This window comes from Triturus cristatus, chromosome 2_1 (assembly GCF_964204655.1).
Source record: "Triturus cristatus chromosome 2_1, aTriCri1.1, whole genome shotgun sequence".
In the NCBI taxonomy this organism is placed as follows: domain Eukaryota; kingdom Metazoa; phylum Chordata; class Amphibia; order Caudata; family Salamandridae; genus Triturus; species Triturus cristatus.
This window is the reverse complement of record NC_140581.1, coordinates 39,264,766-39,290,754: the sequence shown is the minus strand read 5'-3', so window position 1 is coordinate 39,290,754 and position 25,989 is coordinate 39,264,766. Positions and strand designations below refer to the sequence as shown.

Below are 25,989 nucleotides of genomic sequence, written 5' to 3'. Positions count from 1 at the left end.
ATCAGATGGGGTTAAAGTGAGCACTAAAAGGTTAAAAGTAGATGGCGCGAGAGTGGGCAGGTCAGAGGTTGTGTTGAGATGTAGCTAGAGTGAGCAGGTCAGAGGTTGGGGTGCGATGGAGCTAGAGTGAGCAGGTCAGAGGTCGGGGTGCGATGGAGCTAGAGTGAGCGGGTCAGAGGTTGGAATGAGATGGAGCTAGAGGGAGCATGTCAGAGGTTAGAATGAGATGGAGCTAGAGTGAGCGGGTCAGAGGTAGGGATGAGATGGAGCTAGAGTGAGCAGTTCAGAGGTTGGGGTGCAATGTAGCTAGAGTGAGCAGACAGAGGTTGGGGTGCGATGGCGCTAGAGTGAGCAGGTCAGAGGTTGGGTTGAGATGGAGCTAGAGTGAGCAAGTCGTAGGTTGGGGTGCAATGTAGCTAGAGTGAGCGGGTCAGAGGTATGGATGAGACTGAGTTAGCGTGAGCAGGTTGTAGGTTTGAAAGAGATGGAGCTAGAGTGAGCGGGTCAGAAGTAGGGATGAGATGGAGCAAGAGTGAGCAGGTCAGAGTTTGGGGTGTAGTGTAGCTAGAGTGAGCAGGTCAGAGGTCGGGGTGCGATGGAGCTAGAGTGAGCGGGTCAAAGGTTGGAATGAGATGGAGCTAGAGGGAGCATGTCAGAGGTTAGAATGAGATGGAGCTAGAGTGAGCGGGTCAGAGGTAGGGATGAGATGAAGCTAGAGTGAGCAGTTCAGAGGTTGGGGTGCAATGTAGCTAGAGTGAGCAGGTCAGAGGTTGGGGTGCGATGGAGCTAGAGTGAGCAGGTCAGAGGTTGGAATGAGATGGAGCTAGAGGGAGCATGTCAGAGGTTAGAATGAGATGGAGCTAGAGTGAGCGGGTCAGAGGTAGGGATGAGATGGGAGCTAGAGTGAGCAGTTCAGAGGTTGGGGTGCAATGTAGCTAGAGTGAGCAGACAGAGGTTGGGGTGCGATGGCGCTAGAGTGAGCAGGTCAGAGGTTGGGTTGAGATGGAGCTAGAGTGAGCAGGTCAGAGGTTGGGGTGCGATGGCGCTAGAGTGAGCAGGTCAGAGGTTGGGTTGAGATGGAGCTAGAGTGAGCAGGTCAGAGGTTGGGTTGAGATGGAGCTAGAGTGAGCAAGTCGGAGGTTGGGGTGCAATGTAGCTAGAGTGAGCGGGTCAGAGGTATGGATGAGACTGAGTTAGCGTGAGCAGGTTGTAGGTTTGAAAGAGATGGAGCTAGAGTGAGCGGGTCAGAAGTAGGGATGAGATGGAGCAAGAGTGAGCAGGTCAGAGTTTGGGGTATAATGTAGCTAGAGTGAGCAGATCAGAGGTTGGGGTGCGATGGAGCTAGAGTGAGCAGGTCAGAGGTCGGGGTGCGATGGAGCTAGAGTGAGCGGGTCAGAAGTTGGAATGAGATGGAGCTAGAGGGAGCATGTCAGAGGTTAGAATGAGATGGAGCTAGAGTGAGCGGGTCAGAGGTAGGGATGAGATGAAGCTAGAGTGAGCAGTTCAGAGGTTGGGGTGCAATGTAGCTAGAGTGAGCAGACAGAGGTTGGGGTGCGATGGCGCTAGAGTGAGCAAGTCAGAGGTTGGGTTGAGATGGAGCTAGAGTGAGCAGGTCAGAGGTTGGGTTGAGATGGAGCTAGAGTGAGCAAGTCGGAGGTTGGGGTGCAATGTAGCTAGAGTGAGTGGGTCAGAGGTATGGATGAGACTGAGTTAGCGTGAGCAGGTTGTACGTTTGAAAGAGATGGAGCTAGAGTGAGCGGGTCAGAAGTAGGGATGAGATGGAGCAAGAGTGAGCAGGTCAGAGGTTGGGGTGCGATGGTGCTAGAGTGAGCAGGTCGGAAGTTGGGTTGAGATGTAGCTAGAGTGAGCAGGTCAGTGGTTGGGTTGAGATGTAGCTAGAGTGAGCAGGTCAGAGGTTGGGGTGCGATGGCGCTAGAGAGAGCAGGTCGGAAGTTGGGTTGAGATGTAGCTAGAGTGAGCAGGTCAGTGGTTGGGTTGAGAAGGAGCTAGAGTGAGCAGGTCAGAGGTAGGGGTAAGATGGAGCTAGAGTGAGCAGGTCGGAGGTTGGGGTGCGATGTAGCTAGAGTGAGCGGGTCAGAGGTAGGGATGAGACTGAGTTAGAGTGAGCAGGTTGGAGGTTGGGTTGAGATGTAGCTAGAGTGAGCAGGTCAGAGGTTGGGTTTAGTTGCAGCTAGAGTGAGCGGGTCAGAGGTTGGGGTGCGATGGGGCTAGAGTGAGCAGGTTGGAGGTTGGGTTGAGATGTAGCTAGAGTGAGCAGGTCAGAGGTTGGGTTTAGTTGCAGCTAGAGAGAGCGGGTTAGAGGTTGGGGTGCGATGTAGCTAGAGTGAGCGGGTCAGAGGTATGGATGAGACTGAGTTAGAGTGAGCAGGTCGGAGGTTGGGGTGCGATGTAGCTAGAGTGAGCGGGTCAGAGGTAGGGATGAGACTGAGTTAGAGTGAGCAGGTTGGAGGTTGGGCTGAGATGCAGCTAGAGTGAGCGGGTAAGAGGTAGGGGTGAGATGGAACCAGAGTGAGCAGGTCAGAGGTTGGGATCAGATTAGGCCAGAGCGCGCAGATCAGAGCTTGGGACGAGATGGGACCAGAGTGAGCAGGTAACATGTTGTGAGTAGATGGGGCCAGAGTGTGCAAGTCAGAGGTTATGCTTAGATTAGGCTAGAGTGTACAGGTCACAAGTGAGAATCAGATGGGACCAGAGTGTGCAGGATCGAAGTTGGGATGAGATGGGGTAAGAATGTTCTGGTCAGAGATTAGGTGAGACAGGGACAGTGTGAGTAGATGAGAGGTTGAGACAAGTTATGGTGTGTGTGCGCAGGTCAGAAGCCGGGATTAGATGAAGAGAGACTGAGCAGGTCAGAGGTTGGAATGAGACCGGTATGGAGTGAGCAGGTCAGAGGATGGCACCAGAGAGGGTCAGAGTGCACAGGTTAGAAGCTACGATCAAATGGGGTCAAAGCACACAAATCCGAGTCTGGGATGAGATGAGGCCAGAGTGAGTAGGGGCAGAACTGGGATGAGATGGGACCACAGTGCACAGATCAGAGGTTGGGATGAGATGCAGCTAGAGTGAGCAAGTCAGAGGTCAGGAGGAGATGAGTTCAGAGTGCATAGGTCAGAAGCTAGGGTCAAATGTGGCCAGAGTGTGGAGCTCAAAGGTGGGGATGACATGATGCCTGAGTGCACAAGTCAGAGATGGGATGAGATGGCCAGAGAGTTCATGTCAGAAGCTGGGATATAATGGGGACAGAGCTTGCAGACTAGAGCTTGTGATGAAATGGCGGAAGTTCGGAGTAGATGTAGCGAGAGTGCGCAGGTCAGAGGCTGGGATCAAATTGGGCCAAGAACAAAGTGAGCAGGTCAGAGGTTGGTATCAAATTGGGCCAGAGTGCCAGGTCACAGGTTGAGATGAGACATTAAAAGCGTGAGCAGGTAAGAGGTTGGGACAAGACAGGGCCTGCAGAGGGTGTATGTCAGAAACTGGAGTTTTATGAGCTCAAAGTGTGCTGATCGTAAGTTGGAATGAGATGTCATCATTCACAGCAAAACATTTGGTTACTACCGGACTGAAATGCTACTAACAACTCATTCAGGGTCCAGACTGGGAATTTGCGATCAGGGAGGACCCTTGCCCTAGCAGGTCTGTTCAGGCACAAATGACAAAGAGATGATATTGTGGTTGGTTTGGGGCAGGTCTGCTCAACCAATCCTTAATCACCTCCAAGCCCATTAACCCCTTGTCTCGTTGTCCTCAGTCAAGGATAATCCTGGCCTTTTGATAATAGCAGCTTTGCCACTGACATTTGTGTGATTCTTGGCAGGAAATGTTATCTCTGTGAGTCTTCATTTAACCTGGTGCTGCCATGAGGTCTTTTTCACCTTTCACTGTCACTTATTCTGGTGTTCAATTTCTGTTAACTAATGTAACCAGGCTGTTATCTATGATAAATAACATACAACATGATTGTAAACATTTCCGACCCAAGGAAACAAAGTGACAAAAAAGAGTCACATTACATTTCTTGTTTGTCTCATTTTCAGGGTCTGAGTATGCAAACTTGGAAAGTTTAAGCAGACAAAAACAGAACGCTAACACGAACGAGGCTACAGGTAAGATCTTGCCAGGTGAGATTCAACCATACACTGCTAATGCTTGGAGCGAGATCCCCGAGACCTCAGGAGTAAGATCTCTCAGTAATAACAATTAACTTCATGAACATGGGAGGTAAAATCCTCAATCCTGAGTGACATAAAGCCAAATCCTGGGAGGTAAGAACCTGAAATCTGAGTAGGTGAGAACCTGCAGTATTGGGAGGTTAAGAACTAGTAAACTCCAGGAGGTAAGATCCACAAATCCTTGGGGTTAAATCACTAATCAAGGGAAGAAATAATCCCCAGTCGAGACTAGCCATGGGAGATAAGAACTATCAAGCTGAGGAGGTAAAATCCGTGAACCTAGGAGTTCTATCCATAATCTTCGGAAGTAAAACGTGCAATGCAGGGAGATAAGAATGTGCAATTTTAGAAGGTAAGGTCCCTCTAATTCCCACCTGCTTTTCTGGGTGATAAGAAGAACAAAAAATCTGGTTGGTATGAATCTCCCAATCTGTGCAGCAAGATCTGCCAGTGCATGAACCCTGAGAGTTAAATCCACAATACTGGGAGGTATGAAGACCCATTCCTCCCCACCTTGCCTGGGGACATTCAGTAGAGTACTCAAGACCTGGCTCTTTGACTGAGACCAGCAATACCCTAGCGCCCGGATACCCTCAGGGGTGAGGAGCCACGCTCGATAAAAAAAACTGATTGATTGATTCCTGCAAGGAAAGATTCTATGGTACAAAACAACATTAAATGGACAGCTGTAAAATGTGTTTATGGACCACAGTGATTCCTGTGACTCACAGATCTATAAGGACCCAAGACTGAGAGAAGGGCTGGGGCAGTAGGTTGGGGCTCCTCACCGCCTATCGGGCAGAAGAGCCCATGGTATGACCCTGGAAAACTGCTGACTGGGAATTCAGACAGGTAAGCCATCTCTCCTACACTGGAAGCGTTGATTTCTCCAATTCTTGGAGACAAAATTCCCTGGTTCTGGAAGGTAAGATCTCCCTATAATGGCATGTAATACCTTCATTACTCAAAAGAGTCACTCAATACTGGTGCCCTCAATGTTGGGAGGCAAGAGCCCTCAGTATCGGCAGGTGCGATACCTCCACATCGGGGGTAGGATCCAACAATGCTGGTTTGTGTTACCCCCAATATTGTGCATTAAGAGTGCTTTCATACTGGACATGAAATGCCTTAATATTGGGAGATAATATCTCTCAGGACTGGCAGGCATAATCGCTCCACCCAGCGATGGACAATGCCCAGAGTTGAAAAGGACATGTCATTCATTCTGGGATATGGGTTCACCTCAATCCAGGAATGTAAAACTCTCAATTTTGGAAGGAAGTATTCCCAGAAGTGTGGACATGAGAAGATCCCTCAGTAATGGGAGACTGAATATATCAGTACTCGTAGGCACGATCCTTCAGTACTGGAAGGCATGATGCACTAATACTGGTTTGTAAAACCTAAGGTGTGGAGAAAGAGGAGTTCTCTTAAATACTAGGATGTAAGATCCCTCCGTACTTAGATGATCCCTCAGTACATGGAGCTAAGATTCCACATTCCAGGTGTGTAAACCCCTCCGTATTGGGAAGGAAGATTTCCTTAATGCTGTCTTGAGGCACACAGCACCGGGGATAACATTGGAAGCACTGGAAGATCATTTCCCTCAATTCTGGTATGTAACCCTCCCTCTGAGAGGTAAGATTAAGATGGTTGAACAGCCACAAATGTTGTGAAGGAAGATTTCCTCAATACTCAGAGGTATAATCCCTCACTGCAAGGGCCAAGAGTACAATGTTGCTGGATTCTGGGATACCAGAGGGCAGGCTTCCCAAATCCAGCTCATACCGCTGGGAAACAGCCATTACAACGCGGTTTTTACCACGCAGTGCAGTTACATCGCATGCGTTACAACGCATGCGATGTTACAACGCTATGCCATTACAACGCAAGTCTGTACATCGACTTGCGCTAGATGGCGTGCTAACATTACAAATAGTGTAGTTTACTATCCCAACACCTTCCCTACTGTTAAGTGGACTGGAGTTGGAATAGTAAATTACACTTTTTTACTGTTAGCACGCCATCTAGCGCAAGTCGATGTAAAGACTTGCGTTGGAATGGCATAGCGTTGTAACATCGCATGCGTTGTAACGCATGCGATGTAACTGCACGCGTGGTAAAAACCCGCGTTGTAATGTCATACATCCCATACCGCTACACCAAATTTTAAGGACTAGAATTGTTCTCCCTGAAATGGAGAATAACCAAATGCATCCTGAAATACGGGGTCCTTTTCTGTGTGTTTTCCTCTTTTCTGGGGAAAAAACACTGGCAATGTTTGCCTGTTCAGAGCAGGTGGAGGGTGTTTCTATGAGGCTGTTGGAATCCTAGGGCTTGGCTGGTGATGGTCCCCAGCTCCTGGCCATGGTCTTCACACTATTGATCATCAGTTCCTGCCCATGGTCTACACACTATTGATCATCAGCTCCTGGACATGATCTCCACACTATTGATCACACATTCTTGGACTCAGTATTGGCCCCTGGTCAGTAGGATACGCACTTTAGCATTGGCTGACCACACGCCTTTGTCCATATAACAATCACATACTTTTAGGCATGTGTGGACTATGGTCCATGGCCATATGATAGCGATGGTACACTCCTTGGCATATTGTTCACTGCAGGCCCACGCCCATCTGATAATTATCACACTCTATTTTGCATGGTGTTTACATCGGGTCATATGATCCATATGAAAACAGTTACATACTTATGGGGGTCATCGCAGCCCCTGGTTTATATTATCCCACAGCTCTGCCGAGCTTCGCATCTTCATGGATAGAGCTATTCCCATAGACTTGAATCTTCAACAATTGACTGCATACCTCTCCACTATCTAAAGTCCCACATTACAGGGTTATTGTTCGACACAGAATGGGTCTGTGTGAATTTATTCCTAATGAATGGTCTAATAATGTTATCTTTGCTATGCCAACAAACAGTAGTATCGCCTCAGAGTCTCAATGCTTGCATCTCCCTGTATTTGGACCTATGCCTACTTCTAAGCAGAACTGCTGTATATTAAGGCGTACTGATGCACAATATAATATAACCTTTCCTCTTCTATTTTACAGCAGAGAATCAGGACGTGTGCACTTATGCAGACATTGCCTTCACAAATAAACCAAAGCAAGGTATAAAGGAGGTCCATTGTGTAGTAAAGTAAAACAGAATAAATAAAAAAGCAGAAAGAAAAGAATGGGGAGAAAAGGAAAAATACAAGAGAGTGAATATGTGAAATATGAACAAAAATACAGTAAGGAAGAGCGTGAATGAGATGAGCAAAAGAAAAAAATTAAACAAGAGGAAAAGGAGTAAAAGATTACAGAGATTATGATTAAAAGAATGAACCAAAAGAAGCACATGAAAAAGAAGAGAGAGGTAATGAAGGACAAAGGGAGCAATAGGGACAAAAGACATCAACAGCTAAAGATTTTAATTTAAATTTTTTATTTTTCATCATTTAATATGCAAACAACATGGTTTAAATAAATCATTTTTTTATTTATTGAAGTTAGAATATCATAAAATCATTCACATAACGTACTTGATATTTCAAATTAAGTATGATGAACTTAAACCCTGCTCAGCAAACTCACCTCAGATGACTATTTCAACCAAGAGCCAAGCTATTTACCATCGCCAGGAGACAACCGAGGCCAACTACATCTTTGTGGGAGATTTCCATCTCCACTGGAATGACACTGTAGATTGCATAGATTATGCAACTGATCATCTTTCTAAGTAACAATGATCTAACACAAGTGTATGCATGAGTCTGACAAATAAGAAAGGATCAACTCTATATGTCCTAATTATTAAAGAAGGGTCCCTTTCTATTGACTGCAAACTACCAGTGGACTCATCTGACCGCAATATCCTCCTCTTCCACCTCACCTCCGAACGATGGCTAATCAAATGCCAAGTCTACAGACCAAAGCAATGCATTAGAGCCACAAGTCAAATTAATACCGCAGGCTGACAATACCAATGAGCTTGGTGCAAACATTGTGTTGCATCTTCAATTCATAAACAAGAAGCAAACAGCGACCAACCTGATCTCTCACTACAATAAAACCATAGTGAATATAATGGACAAGATTACACCCATGAAACTTGAGGTAAATAAACCAAAATCTCCTCTCTATGGTACAATAAGGAGCTAAATCAAGAGAGAAGGGAGCATAGAACTGTGGAAAGAAGGTGGAACCAAAATCCCTCAATCATGCATCTGCCTCAACTTTGAAGTGAAAGGAGAAGGTACAAGAACAACATCTTTGAGGTGAAAGTTCCTTCTTCAGATCTCAATTGGACCAGGTGAGAAACCACCCAGAAAACTCTTTGACATCATCAAGCAACAATCATGTCCAGCCTCTAAAATTGCAGTCAACAGTCCAAAGGATAGATGGGAGGAGATGTCTGACTTCTTTGCTGAAAAAAAGAGAAAGATCAAACTCTTACTATCAAGTATTTCAGCAGGCAGCCTGTCTTACTTCTTACCCCAAAGAAGGCTCCCGAGAGCAAATTCAGAAAACTGAAAGATAGCAAACTCATCAATACAATAGCTAAATTAAGACCTGCAGCACACATTACGCACTCAAATCCCTACACCTTAATTAAGGGGCTCAGCTATTACATCTCCCCTTGCTTGGATGCAAGTGATCAATCCCTTGATGACCCTGGGTGTAGTTCCAGACTGTATGAAAATGGGTGAAGTCATCCCACTCTTGAAAAGAGGAAGAGCTCACCCTGAAGACTCAAAACATTTCCATCCAGTAACTCCTATTCCTTGCAAAGACTTTGGAGAGCTGTCTTTTGAATCAACTCGGGCAATTTATTGAGGCTAACAACCTAGAAGGCAACTTACAATCAGGTTTCAGAGCTGGTTGCAGCACAGAAACAGCTACTCTGCAGATGATGGAAGACGCTTTTCATATACTGGACAAGGGTGATACCTGCGATCTCTCTGTGGCATTTGATACAGTCAATCGTGATATCGTACTAAACACTCTAAAGGAGGGAATCGGGATAAACGACATAGTTGTACATTGACTCCCCTCGTACCTCAACCAGTCCCAACACATTAAATTTACCCCAGAATTATCACAGGGTTTCATACTATCACTTACTTTCTCTAATCTGTACATGGAACGTCTGACCACAGTGCTAAATGACTTGAAATTTACCTACTATCTTAAAGCCAAAGATACCTAGCCTTACCTAAACTTTCACCTCTGGAAGGTAGATTCCTCCTAAACTAAATACAAAGGGATATGTTCATCTTAGCTCTAATTCAACCACCGAAAGATTAACCTGCTGAAGACAGAATTGCTCCTCATCGCTCCCCCTCATAATTCCCCCCGATTCAAGACTGGCTAGACTCACTAGATGTACCAAACTGAAAGCCCTAAATCACTGAGTGCATCAGATCTCTTGGGATCACCCTGAACAAGAACGTGAACTTGATAGCTCACATCTATGCTATAACAAAATGCAGAAAACACCAACTTGTACTGCTCAACTACAGCAATGTGATACCAACCGGAGTGCCAAAAACACATGTAGCATAATTGAAGTCTACCCTCAATGCAGCAGTAAGACTGGTTCCCGATCAAAGTTAGATGCTTCCTCAAGGTAGTCAGTTTCGCTCACCAAGCCCTACACTGTGGCACCCCATAATACCGGACTCAATAACTCATCTTATCTGGGGGTAGCCATTCTCTGCACCGTGTGGAGTCTCTTCTTTTGGCACCTCAAAGGTTTAAGAAACAAAAACCTTCCTTTCGTTCATTTTCTGGACGTGCACCTAGCGTATAGATATTAATTCCTCCTGTGTTAAACACAATCAATTGTTCGATGCTTTTCAGAAGAACTTAAAATTCCCTACTGATTGATAAATACATAATCTCCCTACATTGTGTGCTCTGTAAATAGATTCTGATTTGGTCCTACCCTTAGTGCTTGAGAAATACTTGCTTGATAGCTCCACATTATGTGCATTGTATATCATTTCTAGTTTGGTCCCCCCTCCCTCCCAGCTATCTAGACAGTTATGTTGTCCCTCTTAAATCCTAGATAGCTCCTTGACGTGTCAGTCACTGCAACTTTCTTATAGATGTTGTACAGTGCTCTGGCACTCATGGGTATTAGAGGTAAAATATATATATAAATAAATATCCATATACATTCCATGCCTTGTGGCAGTGGGTGCCCACATCAACTGTTAGCTTTAGACCTAATGAACTTTATCTTAAGCTGTTATATGTATTTTTAATCAATTTGGCGATATTATCAAATTCTGTGTTTTGAGATGTTCTTGTTTTTACACAATAACATGTTTTTCGCGTTTAATGAAAAATTTCCTAGCTATCGTAACGGAAAGTTTCAATTCTATTAAGGACTCGGAGGCGAGGATTATGCTATTCGTTCTTCACTTTATTGAACAGCAGCCATTTGTAGTCAATCAAAACAAACTACTATTCCCATGAACCATAGGGAATAACAACAAAAACAATAGAGTCCCAGTCTAGAGTGCACCAATCACAGGCTCCCAATGTGTAGGTAGACCCCTGTCTCTGCCCATTCCTCCTCTTTCGTCGCTCGGTCAGCCACCGGACAACTCAAGGATCTTGTTTGTTGGAATCGCCTGCAAGGAGTAAACGCATAAAATCAGCGACAGTAATGGCTAAGTATTACTTCTGTGGAAGGAAGCGTTTCAACATGTAACCAAACTGTCAAATCAAGCAGATAAGAAAACAACTTTACTTACTCCAATACGAGGGAGGGAAAACAGCAAGGAACTTGTACCCTGGGTGGGATAATCCTCGCCTCCGAGTCCTTAATAGAATTTAAACTTTCCATTACGATAGCTAGGAAATTTTTCATTCTATGTCAGGACCGGAGGCGAGGATTATGCTCGTTTAAAGCTTACTCACCACCAAGTGAGCCATATCGATAACCGGTTTGAAATAAAACCGCTTAAAGGTAGAGTCTGAAGACCAATCTGCTGCGTTCAGAATGTCTTCTAGACGAGCTCCCAGGGTAAATGCTTTGGAGGCCATCGCCCCTCTCACAGAATGTGCTCCAAACGCACGCAAGTCGATCCCGGCTTCGTGCATCACCCTGCTTACCCAGCGAGCAATTGTGGGGGAAGACACAGCCTTATGAGGCTTCTTGAAAGAAATGAGCAACTGACGTTCCCCCGGAGGCCGGAACTCCTCCGACATCTCCTCATATGCCTTGAGGCAAGCAACCACGCACAGTTTAGGGGAATCCGGTAACGCGGGATACGAAATGGACTTCGTTCCAAACTTAGTGCGCCTATGGATAGTAAAGGTAACTCCCGTAGGGGAAAAGATTCTACCCGAGACATCCAAGGCTCTAACATCCGAGACCTGTCTGCAAGAGATCAGACAAAGCAACATAGCCAATTTTGCAGAAAGCTCTTTCCTAGAAAGGAACCTATTCGGCTACCAGGAAAACAGCAAATTCAGCACCCTATTGACATCCCATAATTGGGAGTAACGAGGCTCAGGGGGCACTGACAGACGGATGCCACGGAGCAAACGACAGACCAAGGGGTTCTCCCCGACCGGTGAACCATCAACCATGGCATGCCCAGCAGAAATAGCGGAGCGAAAGGTATTGACGGTCCAATAGGCCAAACCCTCTTCCACTAGAGAGGCCAAAACATTTAAAATAGAGGTCACATCCGCTGCCACGGGATTGACACTCCATCACACACACCAACGACACCACCGACCCCAGGATGTTCGGTATCTTTTGCCGGTACTGTCAGCCCAGGCTCTAGCCAGTAATGCCGCAGCCGGTTCCAAAAGGCCCGCGACTGCCCATCATCCCCTGTAATCCGCCATGCCATGAGGGTCAGAGATCCCTGTCCGATGAGAGGCTGAGGATTCCCTGTCGGATTGAGGAAAACAGTCGGAAACATGCGGAGTGGGATTGGAAAATCCCAAGAAAGTTGCAGCAGAACTGGAAACCAGACTTGTGATCTCCAAATCGGCGAGATGAGCACCACCTCCGCTTTCTGACGCCTCACCTGGGCTGTCACTCGCGTGATCATGGCAAACGGGGGAAAGGCGTAACCCGCTTCCTCCCCCCCAGTTCTGTAGGAATGCATCTGACTTCTCCGCCAGGGGGTCCGGCCTCCAACTGAAGAACCGGGGAAGCTGGTGATCAAGACAGGAGGCAAAAAGTTCCACTGAAAAGGGCCCCCAGAGGCTCTGCAGGTCTGCAAACACTCCCGGGTGAAGCTTCCAGAGACTCCCGTCGTGGAAATGCCGTGACTGGAAGTCCGCCACTAATTTGTCCTGGCCAGGAAGGTACTCCGCTGTGACCGAGACCCGGTGATCCAGGCAGTACTGCCAAAAATTCGCTGCCAGATCGGAGAGAGCCTTTGAGCGCGCTCCCCCTAGATGGTTGATGTACCGGACCGCCGACACATTGTCCATTCTGAGGAGGACGCAGGACTGTATCGAGTCCTTGGTCCAGCACTGGATCGCGAACGAGCCCGCCAAAAGCTCCAAGCAATTTATGTGTAATTTCTGCTCTGATGGTGACCACACACCTCCTGTGGCGAAGTCGCCGCACCGCGCGCCCCATCCGGACCTGCTCGCGTCGGACTCTATAACCATATCTGGTGTGGACCCGAAAATGGCTCGTCCATTCCACGCCTCCATGTGAGAAAGCCACCACTGGAGTTCCTCTCTGGCCTCCACTGAGAGAGCCAGCCTGTGGGAATAAGAAAGCCCTTTGCGCAGGTGCGCCGCCTTGAGGCGTTGAAGGGCTCTGTAATGATGCGGGCCCGGAAAAATTGCCTGAATGGATGCAGACAGAAGACCGATAATGTGAGCGAGCTGTCTGAGAGAGGTCTGAGACTGGGATAGAGACCTCCGAATTTTGTGACGAATTTTTGTCATCTTGCGCGAGGGAAGGCTCAGGGTGGACTCCATGGAGTCTATCGTAAAGCCGAGAAACAGAACCGTCTGAGACGGGACCAGGGTAGACTTGGCCTTGTAGATGACAAATCAGAGGCTCTGAAGGAGGTCGACAGCCGACTGCAAGTGCCGCGAGAGTGTTCGAGGGTCTTGCGGCATCAAAAGAATGTCGTCTAGATAGACAATGAGTCTCATGCCCGACGTCCGCAAACGTTCGATCACCAGTCAAATGACCTTGGTGAAGCACCAAGGAGCGGAGGACAGGCCGAAGGGCAGAGTGGTGAACTCGTAAGTCTTGCCCCTCCAGGAGAACTGCAGAAACCGACGATGAGGCGGGAAACCGGGATCGTCAGGTAGGCGTCCTTGAGGTCGAGACGTGCCATCCAAACGTTGGGGCGAAGAACATCGCGCAGCAGATGGATGCCCTCCATTTTGAAGTGGCGATAGACTAACCACTTGTTGAACTCGCGCAGCTTTATAACCGGGCGCTTTCCCCCGTCTGGTTTGTCCACTAAGAAAAGATTGCTGATAAACCCATGGGGGTGAGGCGAGGTTAGAGCAATAGCCTCCTTGTCCAGGAGAGACGGCACCTCTTGATCGACTAACGAGGAGTCTGCGACGGAAAAACAGAGCGGACGGGGAGGCACGGGTTGAGAAGGAGTTCCGAGAAACTCTATGCGGAAACCCTGCACCGTCTGCAGGACCCAGGCGTCCCCGATTATGGAACTCTAGGTTGGGAAAAAATGCGCCAGACGGCCCCCCACTTTAGGGAGAACACTCACCGGAAGAACTGGAGATGCCACCGCCTCTGCCTCCTCTCTTCTTGCCTCTCCGGCCTCGGGTGGGATAAAAGTTGCCAAAGCGGGCCTGGTCTTGGTACTGCCCGTTACCGGAGCCTTGACCCCTGTGTTGGTTGGGACGGCCGGACAAGCGGCCCCTTCCTCGACCGGCCCCTCGGAAAACCCGAGGGCGAAACACCTTTCTGATAGAGGACTGCGCCCAGTCCAGGGAGATAAAGGTATTAACGAACCTACCCCAAATCTTTTATAAAGGGTTCGCCAAAGAGGCTTCCCTGTACCACAGCGTCCGCCTCCGAATCGGCCAGATCCCACAATCTTCGGGTCTACTTTAATCAGAAGGGACCGGCGGCGTTCCGTGGATATAGCACAGTTTGCATTACCCAGGAACACCACCACACGTTGAGCCCACGAGGACAGATGTTCAGGAGAAATAAGGGAACCGGAAGCCTTGGCCTCCTCTGCCATGTCTAGGATCTTAGTAGACGGGCACAGGATATTAAGAAGCTTGTCCTGGCACGCCCACCAGGACCTGTCGATGCCCTTTTTAGGATCTTTGATAAACTTCTGAAGGAAGGTGGCTATTCTCGGGTCGATGTTGGGCGTGGCGGCCACCTTCCCCTCCAGAGAGGGACGAGGACATTCCGCCCTAAGACAGTTCCGAGTCACGGGTTCAAGCGGGCGGAGAATACGTCTGGCCACATATTGGGCAACCTTGTCCGAGCGGGCCCAGTCGGAGGAACGCGGGTGGAGAACATCATCAGGATCCAACATATCCGCACAGAGATTCTGCCCGTCCGAGGAAGGTTCTGGGCGAGAAGGGCGCCAAGGCCGCGAGGGGCCGGCAGCATCATCAACATCGCCCTGGTCATCATCCCCAACAGGAACCGGGGGCGTCAAAGGGGTATTGGGAGGGACCGGTTGCGGGACAGTACTGGCAACAAAATGCCTGCTTGAGGCGGTCAAAGGCATCAGTGTCTATGCCAGCGGGTTTGGCGCGCTTCACTGGTGGTTGAGAGTCCGTCAGAGGAACAGAAGAAGGAAGGGTGGTAGAAAGGCCTTGAGAAGCTCTAGCCAGGAGATCGCAGGCTTGATCTATTTTACGAACCAACCTCTGTTCAAAAGGAGTCATAAACTGTTCCACCGCTCTGAGGATGGACGCATCTACAGCGTCATGGAAATCATCGTCCCATTGAAGGGCTGCAAGGGGGTCTTGCTCCCACTGGTCATCCTCATAAACTTCATCCTGGAATTCCACCATGGTGTCCACTAATCACCAGGGGAAGATGAACAGGAATCAGGTGAGGGAGTATACCTCAGATAATAAGGGGGGCTGGGTAACAGCCTAATAAATGCGGGCAATGCACACAATTACAAAGAGGGCTAAGCCCTGGACCCCAACAGCCCTGGTGCCAACCGATTGAAAGGGCAGCCCTGCAGCAAAAACGGGTCCCCAGCAGACACTGTCTGCGGTACTGACTCCCAAAGAGGAGCGTTTTTAGCCTATAAAATACGGACCTCAAGTAAACAGCAAGAATGCTGACCCGTAAGCACAGGCATTCAGGGGGCGTAATCAATCAAAGCAGCTTGGGAATAAATCCCCAGCGGAGGAAACAGGGATAATTCCCCAAATATGTAAACAGACCCAGGTCAGGGGTGTCGCAGCAGGCAAGGACAGACCAGGCTTGCGCGGCAGCAGTGCTCCGGATTCTGACGTGATGTCGGAATGCGCGGAATCCGGAGCACGCACGTCGCGTCAAGCGCGCTACCCAAGCGCCCTCTAATGAGGCAGTGCTGTCACTGCGGGTCGCAGGCACCACAGAACGTGGCCGCTAGGGAGCTCAGACGCTCCCATGGCCGAACGCGAGCTGCCAAGTAGCAGCGGTCTTGCAGAAAAGAAACGTAACTAACTAAATTTTAACCAAATTGGAAAACACACGGCGAGCTCACGATTCCCGACCCGCACGCCGCCTGCACACTGCCGTGAGGTAAACGGCTATGAAAACATTACGGCGCTACGCGCCTAAGGCAATAAACAAGCACAGTGACAGCGCTAACTAATAAAACAGCGCGATAAGCAAAGCATTACGTGCTGCAAACAGACTAAAACACAGTAATACAGGTCAACAATATTACAACACAATTAGAAAAAGGTCAGACTTATCTTGGCTGCAAGCAGTGAAGAAAGAGGAGGAATGGGCAGAGACAGGGGACTACCTACACATTGGGAGCCTGTGATTGGTGCAGAGCATGGACACTCTAAACTGGGACTCTCTACTGTTTTTGTTGTTATTCCCTATGGTTCATGGGAATAGTAGTTTGTTTTGATTGACTACAAATAGCTGCTATTCAATAAAGTGAAGAAAGAATAGCATAATCCTCGCCTACGGTCCTGACATAGAATTCTTTTATCACTTCCTCTTGACCATGTAATGTAGACATAACTTTGCCCTCAATCAATGTTTGTTTTATTAACGTCTTAGCAGATCTCATAATTGGCTGATAAAACATTTACTGGCATCTATTCCTTATTACTAATGGTATGAATAGGTGAGGTGTTTTCATAATATTCCCATTTAAAACTTCACCAAAATTGTTGGCATTGTTAAGCTGTCTTCCACAATATAGGTACACGGTTATCCTGCTGCCATCTAAACATAAGTAATTTGGCATTATTCATTCAATGACTCTGGGTTCCCAATGTCCAATTATTTCTCCATGGTTCCACTTCAATGCTATCTTTTAAACCTTTGTGCCTGTAGGGAGTTTCTATTGAGAAGGTTTTGTAGACTTTGAATTGTGTTGAACTGATAGCTTTAACTTGGCGTATGCTATTTAAAGTGTTCACTCAATACAAGCCTTAAAACCAACTCCTGGGAGATGAGTAATCAATAAACAAGGGATAGTAAGTCAAACTACAGGATCATTTAGAGGTTAATGGTAAGAATGGAAGTAGAAATAATGAGAGCCAACTTTTTTGTAATGAGACAATTTGGAACACAACATATATGTACTCAAATTAAGAAACACATTATTGTCATTATAGTTATCCGCAGGCTATGACATATAGGTCACATGTGAATCAATTAAAGTGCCTGGATGTAAACTACTGATGTGCATATGAAGAAGGCGCAAGAAAAATCATTAACAAATCTCAAAAATGGGAGAAGGGGGAGGGTTAAATAGTGCTATAAATAAATGAGAAAGTATGTAACAACTTAAAATCACTATGGATGGCTCATTCTAAAATAAAGAGGGCAGGCATGAAATAAATAGGATCAAAAATGGCTGACAGAAGACTGGTTTCAAAGTGCAGGAGTACAGTGCTGGTGTTGTGTGCTGGGGTATTCCAGTGTGCGGCGTACAGAACGTGCTCAGTCATGTTAGGGGTGTATTGAGGAAGCAGGTGAGAGCAGTATGGGCAAGCCTAGGGCTGCCTTGAAATCCTTAGTTAGGAGTGTATAGAGTTCAGGATTTTGCTGATAGGCATCTGAGTGAGATGGGGAGGAAGTTTAGGGAGGGTGGTGGGAGCAGAGCAGAAGTATGAATGGGGTCCAGATGATATAGGCTGTAACGTCCTTGTGGGCAAAGGAGCATTTTGAGAGACTGACCAAGGGGCACTGCTGCTCTGTGCAGCTGAGTGATTTAGCTACACAGAAATGGAACATTTCTTACATTTTTAGACGCTGAAGCGGTGCGCAATATCAATAAGGGACAGAAAAGATCTGAGCTGCATCTTGGTGTCCAAAACAACTTCCAAATATTAGACAGCAGTTTCTTGGAACAGCATTTTAGGAGGACCGATGAAGGGACAGGGTAGAATGGATGGAACACATGTACTGCATGAGGGATGCAAGGAAGTGTGGGAGCCCAGAGCTGTGCCTTGGGGGTGCCAATGTGTAAACACCTGGAAGAGGGAGGGGGAAAAGCAGCAGGATACAGATAAGGCCCGATCAGGAGAACTAGTCAAGGGCAAAGCCCTCAGTGCCTACAGAGAAGAGGGTGATGAGCATGGCACAGTGCTCCAGACCTGCAAGCTTCAGAGAGACCGAGGATGGGAAATTGGTGATACTGATGGGTGAATGAACACAGGCTCAATGGAGTAGAGAGCATAGAAGGAGTAGGTACTGAAGGAACAGCTGTAAAATGAGTTGTTAAAGACAGGAATTTCAAGAAGAAGGCAGCAGGGTGGCAAAGGTAGTAGTTGGCAGGGATAAGGGATCAGCCATAGATTTCTTGAGCAGGATGAGTAGGAGCCGGTGAGCAGAGATTGGTTAAAGAGGTTGCTGAATGAGGATAGAACCTGGGAGACATGGCCAGTGGTTTCATCGACAGATGCTGATACAACATGTTTTCTTTTTTAAGGTGCCCATGAACAAGGATCAACAGATCAACAGCAGCAGGAAGGTAATGTAAATGACACTTCGCCTCCACACTCACCAGGGCGCCAAAGTTTTATTTAACATCAAAATTATGACATCCAGCACACAAATTATAGTCTGTATTTCACTTTGTTATAGGACACTCCCCATTACCATGTATCCCATAACACCGCACTCCCACACACCCTCCGCAGAAAGGCAACCCACTCGCCCACTCTGCAGTGTACTCAGTCTTCCTATTGCCTCTGCTAGCATGCCAACTCCTCAGATGGCACACGCACTATGTAGGGAGATGATCCACTTCATCGTCAAACCTGATGGTATGAGCTCTATGTAGGAAGATGATCCACTTCATCGTCTGTCCAGATGGCATGCGCTCTGTGTAGAGAGATGATCCACTTCATCATCTATCCGGACGGCTCACACTCTATATAGGGAGATGATCCACTTCATCTTCTACCCTGATGGCATGCGCTCTATGTAGGGAGATGATCCACTTCATCATCTATCCGGATGGCATGCACTCTATACAGGGAGATGATCCACTTCAACGTCTACCCTGATGGCATACGCTCTATACAGGGAGATGATTCACTTCATCGTCTACCCTGATGGCATACGCTCTATACAGGGAGATGATCCACTTCATCGTGTACCCAGATGAAATGCACTCTATGTAGGGGGATGATCCACTTCATCGTCTTAACCTGATGGCATGCGCTCTGTGTAGGGAGATGATCCACTTCATCGTCTTAACCTGATGGCATGCGCTCTATGTAGGGAGATGATCCACTTCATCGTCTTAACCTGATGGCATGCGCTCTATGTAGGGAGATGATCCACTTCATTGTCTGTCTGGATGGCATGTGCTCTGTGTAGAGAGATGACTCACTTCATCGTCTATTCGGATGGCACACACTCTAAATAGGGAGATGATCCACTTCATCTTCTATCCGGATGGTATACGCTCTATGTAGGGAAATGATTCACTTCATCGTCTATCAGGATGCCCTGCGCTCTATGTAGGGAGATGATCCGCTTCATCGTCTACCCTGAATGTAAATGTATGCGTCTTGTAAAGCGCACTGCTGCCCTGAGGCGTCCTGGCGCTGTAGACCGCTGGGGAACCCGTCCTGGCTATCCCTGTGAGATGATCCCTCCTGGGTATCTCCAAGGTGAAACCAGACATCCCCGGTGAATGTGGGGGGCCGTTGTGGAGATGAGGCAAGCTAATGCCCAGAGTTGCTGAGTGTGAACCCTGGTTAGAGTAGGCACCGAGGCGAAAATTATCGAGTCCGCTGGCCCTGGTCCACGACCCTGCCGCGTCGGGAATTGAACCCTGGTCCCGGGCCGTCCTCTGCTTCCGGGTCTGCTGCCTCTAACCAGTGAGCCACACCACTCCATACGCATACGCTCTATGTAGGGAGATGATCCACTTCATCTATCCGGATGCCATGCGCTCTATCTAGGGAGATGATGTACTACAACGTCTGCCTGGATGCCGTGCTCGCCTGCAGCTTCACTCAGATTGTTCACCACCTCCACCCCAGTGTGCGTCACTGGGCCTACTACTGAACAACTCTGGCAGAGCACTTTTCTCTGCAGTCATGCACCATTGCTTTTGTGACATGCACAAATGAGCCAGAGAAACTCTTTACAGTTTCTAGAGGGATGCTTTATTGTCATTCTATATGCAGTGCCTAGCTCACAAAAGTACATGCTCAACCTCATTGCTTTACACATTAATATAAATCCCCAAAAGTCAAGATAACATATTATATCTCTATTATTCTTCCACCATAAATAAATCTACCCACCAATTGACTGGAATGTTATGCAGAGGACACCTGGATCTTTTTCTATTAATGTAACACACATTTCCTCATCTCAACCTATGGGTCCTCTGGCAACGTACCCCTCTCACTGGAGTGTCACATTTCAAGAGCATACTTGCATGCTTGTAACTACTAACAAAGGTTTCTTGAAACAAACTTGAATCTAACGTTGCTTTTCCACATGGTTTGAAAGCCCCCCCCCCCATATCAAGTGACAAACATACCATCTCTAAATAAAATAACATTCCTGTGGTACCATGTTTTAGCAAACCAGTACCTCTACCCTCAGTCAAAGAACAGGACATGAATTCCCCCCTGTGCTGACATCACACGCCAGCTGATTGACAGTCAAGGGCCATTGTTGTGTTATTTGGGTCACACCCAGCGGATTTCCTAAACCCCATTAGGACAATGCAACCTTTTGGCAGAAAAGGGAAACTGGCAGGTGTATTTCACTGCGCCTTCAAAAACAAAAGAGCCCGTCCATACTCTGTGTGCTAACCCTCGACAGGATAGAGAGAAAACCTTCAGTTTTCTTATATAACCCTCACCCACCAGGATTGCCCCTTGGTGGCATGCTTCATCCTAGGGATCCTCTCATTCCGCTGTGGAACGGGCGTGCTGTGACCTCCGAGCACTAAGTAGTATGCTCTAATGATGTCCTCCCCAACAACTGGCTCCTGATTGCTAATGGAAGAGTACTGCTCTGGCTAGGGGAGGGTCAGTCCAAAGCGTCGGTGGTGAGGTAAGGGACCATACTCTCTGTGTGTGCCGTGCACTTTAACAATTGTTTTCTTCTTATTTTAGAAGTAACCTACGCGGTGGTGGCAGTACAGAAAGACACGCAGGTAGGTTACTGTGGAATCATTACTTCTGACAACCAATGGCTTATGCATTCTCTACATGTGCTGGTGATGCAACAGGTAACTTTTGTGCAACCTACCCTTCCTCAAACCCTTTCCCTCCTCACCTAGTCATCCACTACCGGTGATTGAATGGAGGTTCATACTTCCTCATACCTCAGAATTTTCTGTGTGTTGGTAATATCACACTTATGTATCTTAAAAGTACAATAACTGGATGCCACAAGTTTGCCTGCCATTACATTGCATGTCACAGTTTACGTTGTCTGCTTGAAAGGGTAAGCGCTGCAGGGTAGTGAAGTCGGAGGGGCTTTCTTTAATATTTGTGACCTTTCCTTAGTAAAGAATAAACCCCATCGAAATATTACCTGCCCCTCGCATCCGCTACTTTTTCTTTGGGGGCACAAGTGCTGCGAAAGGGGTAATATCAACTAACAGACCCAGCCATAGTCCCTACTTCTCCATTACTTTACTTCGCAGACCATCCGAGAGATGTTGTACGCTCTCTATTGTCTCAATATGTCATCTGTGAAGGTGGCTGCCCCCATATGAGGCCTTCTTCTAATGAGCAAGTGTCTCACTGCTCAGGTGGTAGAGGGTGGCGTCTAGATCTATGCATTCTAATTCAAAAAGGCCACAGAAGCCTTGACCTCAACCTCAGCCATGAGGATAATCCATCATACGACTCCACTGTTTGCTTCTTTGCTAAGGGCAGCGTTGTAATTAGATCTTTTGTTTTTCCAGATTGGACCTAGTTAGAACCCTCCACTGAAATGAATCACAGGTTGTCTACGTATTCAAGGAAAGCCACCTCTGCTGCATGGACTAAGAAGCTTTGGATTTGAGTCGTATGCACCAGCAGAATTTGACAACCGGCTGCTTCCAAAGCCGAGCCATAATGACCACCTGACTGTTCACTCTATGGACTGACCCACCGATGAGGCTAAATCAGTGATTTATCACAAGTATCTGCACTGGTCTCTCCCAAAAGAGCACTCTAGAACATTTTCATAACTGGGATCATATGTAATGACCACTCGTAACTCGTCCTCTAGATACCAACAAACTAAAAGCGAGGCAGCCGCATTTTGAAAAAAAGAATATTGCTCAAAATTCTAGAGTGTATCTAGAAGTGATCAGGATGGGTTGTTTAACATCTTCATTTAGGACTTATATTGTGGAGATGTGAATACTCTGTTTGTATTGGTCATCACTGATTATGGTTTGAGCCAGATCTGGTGGTTTAATGGACTAATTCATCCACTGCACGGGCCTGTGTTTGACCTCATGGTCACAGGTTCAAATGCCAACAGGCTCACTCAGCTGTTCATCCTCCTGAGCTTTATAAAAGGAGTACCATTGAGTTGGGTAACAATAAACATCTTTACTTCAGCACCAAGGTGCCCACGGGTGAACAAGCGCTTTACAAATATAGGTTATTTAATGGTATTATGGTTAATCTGAGCAGTGAGCAGTCTAAATATCGAGTTTTAAATTTCGAACTACAAGTATATCGAGTTGGAAATATCGTAGGTAAAGAATATCGAAGTCAAGAATATCGATGGACAGAATATCGACCCCAAGGTAAGTATTATCGAAGTTAATAATATCGAAGTCATTAATATAGATGTAAGTAATATCGTAATCAAAAATTTCGATGTCAAGAATATCGATATTTTATTAGTGTAATGTATTTTAATATGTATTTTATTTGTATGTTAAAGACTATTGTAATGTATTTTAATACATTTAAAAATAAATGTTTAGAGATTAATAATTATGTAAAATATAATTTAGCGTTTTAGTATCGGAGCGGGTTGTGGGTTTATAGGGGAATAGGGTGGGAAGTAATTTAATTATAATTAATTAATTAATATGTATTGTTTAATTGGTATTTATGATTAATTAATTGTTAATTAATTACTAATTGTTAATTAAATATATTAATTGATTAATGAATTGTTCATTAATTATTAATTGTAAATTAATTGTATTAATTGGTTAATTATATAAGTTATAATTAGTTTAATATTAATATTTTTTTATTGGTATTGTTAATTAATTAATTGTTAATTACTAATTAATTGGTGATTTAATTTTATTAAGTGATTAATTGATGATTAAATTAATTATGTGAATTTTTATGTGTAGTGGGTTGTGGGTTTATAGGGGAATAGGGTGGGATGTAATTAAATTCAAATAATTACTGATCAGTTTTATTTATTTGTAATTAATAATAATTAATTGTTAATTAATTATTAATTGGTATTTAATTGTTATTAGTACATTAACTATAGTAAATATAAATAATTTATTATTCCATGTTATTTGTTGTTATTGCTAATTAATGTATTGTTAATTAATAATTTATTTGTGAATAATTGTAATTTGGTAGTTAATATGTATAAATTTGTAAATAATAAGTATATTAATTATAAAGAATGTATTATGAATTGTAAATAATAGATACACTGATATTTAAATGTATTGTGTATTTTGTATGTGTAGTGTGTTGTGTGTTAAAGGGAGAATAGTGTGGGATGTAATTTAAAGTTATTTATCTAAATAATTATTTTAAATAATTGGTATTTAATAATACATATTTTGTAAATTAATTATTAATATGCTATTTTTTTATAACTAATTATTTAATTGGTTATTATGTTTATAGAATCCCTATGCTATCCAGTGCTTTCCCAACTGTTTTACTATCTGGAGTTGGAATAGTAATTTTTAACCCTACGCTATCCAGCGCTTTCCCTACTGTTTCACTTACTGGAGTGGGAATAGTAATTTGTACCCCTACGCTACCCAGCGTTTTCACTACTGTTGCACTCTCTGGAGTGGGAATAGTAATTTTTACTCCTACGCTATCCAACGCTTTCCCTTCTGTTGGACTCACTGGAGTGGGAATAGTAATTTTTACCCTTACGCTATCCAACGCTTTCCCTACTATTGCACTCTCTGGAGTTGGAATAGTAATTTTTACCCCTACGCTATCCAGCGCTTTCCCTACTGTTTCACTTACTGGAGTGGGAATAGTAATTTGTACCCCTACGCTATCCAACGCTTTCCCTACTGTTGCACTCTCTGGAGTTGGAATAGTAATTTTGACCCCTACGCTATCCAGCGCTTTTCCTACTGTTGCACTCTCTGGAGTTGGAATAGTAATTTTTACCCCTACGCTATCCAACACTTTCCCTACTGTTTCACTTACTGGAGTGGGAATAGTAATTTTTACCCCTACGCTATCCAGCGCTTTTCCTACTGTTTCACTTACTGGAGTGGGAATAGTAATTTGTACCCCTACGCTATCCAGCGTTTTCACTACTGTTGCACTCTCTGGAGTGGGAATAGTAATTTTTACCCCTACGCTATCCAACGCTTTCCCTACTGTTGGACTCACTGGAGTGGGAATAGTAATTTTTACTCCTACGCTATCCAACGTTTTCTCTACTATTGCGCTCTCTGGAGTTGGAATAGTAATTCTTTTCCCTACGCTATCCAACACTTTCCCTACTGTTGCCCTCTCTGGAGTGAGAATAGTAATTTTTACCCTTACGCTATCCAACGCTTTCCCTACTATTGCACTCTCTGGAGTTGGAATAGTAATTTTTACCCCTACGCTATCCAACGCTTTCCCTACTGTTGCACTCTTTGGAGTTGGAATAGTAATTTTTACCCCTACGCTATCCAGCGCTTTCCCTACTGTTTCACTTACTGGAGTGGGAATAGTAATTTGTACCCCTACGCTATCCAACGCTTTCCCTACTGTTGCACTCTCTGGAGTTGGAATAGTAATTTTTACCCCTACGCTATCCAACGCTTTCCCTACTGTTGCACTCTTTGGAGTTGGAATAGTAATTTTTACCCCTACGCTATCCAACGCTTTCCCTACTGTTGCACTCTTTGGATTTGGAATAGTAATTTTTACCCCTACGCTATCCAGCGCTTTACCTACTGTTTCACTTACTGGAGTGGGAATAGTAATTTGTACCCCTACGCTATCCAACGCTTTCCCTACTGTTGCACTCTCTGGAGTTGGAATAGTAATTTTTACCCCTACGCTATCCAGCACTTTTCCTACTGTTGCACTCTCTGGAGTTGGAATAGTAATTATTTTCCCTACGCTATCCAACACTTTCCCTACTGTTGCACTCTCTGGAGTGGGAATAGTAATTTTTACCCTTACGCTATCCAACGCTTTCCCTACTATTGCACTCTCTGGAGTTGGAATAGTAATTTTTACCCCTACGCTATCCAACGCTTTCCCTACTGTTGCACTCTTTGGAGTTGGAATAGTAATTTTTACCCCTACGCTATCCAGCGCTTTCCCTACTGTTTCACTTACTGGAGTGGGAATAGTAATTTGTACCCCTACGCTATCCAACGCTTTCCCTACTGTTGCACTCTCTGGAGTTGGAATAGTAATTTTTACCCCTACGCTATCCAACGCTTTCCCTACTGTTGCACTCTTTGGAGTTGGAATAGTAATTTTTACCCCTACGCTATCCAACGCTTTCCCTACTGTTGCACTCTTTGGAGTTGGAATAGTAATTTTTACCCCTACGCTATCCAGCGCTTTACCTACTGTTTCACTTACTGGAGTGGGAATAGTAATTTGTACCCCTACGCTATCCAACGCTTTCCCTACTGTTGCACTCTCAGGAGTTGGAATAGTAATTTTTACCCCTACGCTATCCAGCGCTTTTCCTACTGTTGCACTCTCTGGAGTTGGAATAGTAATTTTTACCTTTACGCTATCCAACGCTTTCCCTACTATTGCACTCTCTGGAGTTGGAATAGTAATTTTAACCCTACGCTATCCAACGCTTTCCCTACTGTTGCACTCTTTGGAGTTGTAATAGTAATTTTTACCCCTACGCTATCCAGCGCTTTTCCTACTGTTGCACTCTCTGGAGTTGGAATAGTAATTTTTACCTTTACGCTATCCAACGCT

At 45.7% G+C, this 25,989-nt stretch overlaps 1 protein-coding gene across 3 annotated transcripts in view; it reads left to right on the top strand.

Moving 5' to 3' along the window:
- The window catches only part of LOC146863674 (sialic acid-binding Ig-like lectin 15), a 179,306-nt gene extending 156,866 nt beyond the window's left edge, over window positions 1-22,440 (top strand). For 2 of the 3 annotated variants that reach the window (XM_085627792.1, XM_085627793.1), the window contains exons 6-10: window positions 4,056-4,124; window positions 7,270-7,329; window positions 18,315-18,356; window positions 20,974-21,014; window positions 21,774-22,432. In XM_085627792.1, the coding sequence (XP_085483918.1) occupies window positions 4,056-4,124; window positions 7,270-7,329; window positions 18,315-18,356; window positions 20,974-21,014; window positions 21,774-21,788 (227 nt within the window). In that variant the 3' untranslated portion in view covers window positions 21,789-22,432. Of the gene's footprint in view, window positions 1-4,055; window positions 4,125-7,269; window positions 7,330-18,314; window positions 18,357-20,973; window positions 21,015-21,773 lie in introns of all 3 variants that reach the window. The other variant, XM_085627794.1, reaches the window with a different exon arrangement.
- The last annotated feature ends 3,549 nt before the right edge of the window (window positions 22,441-25,989 follow it).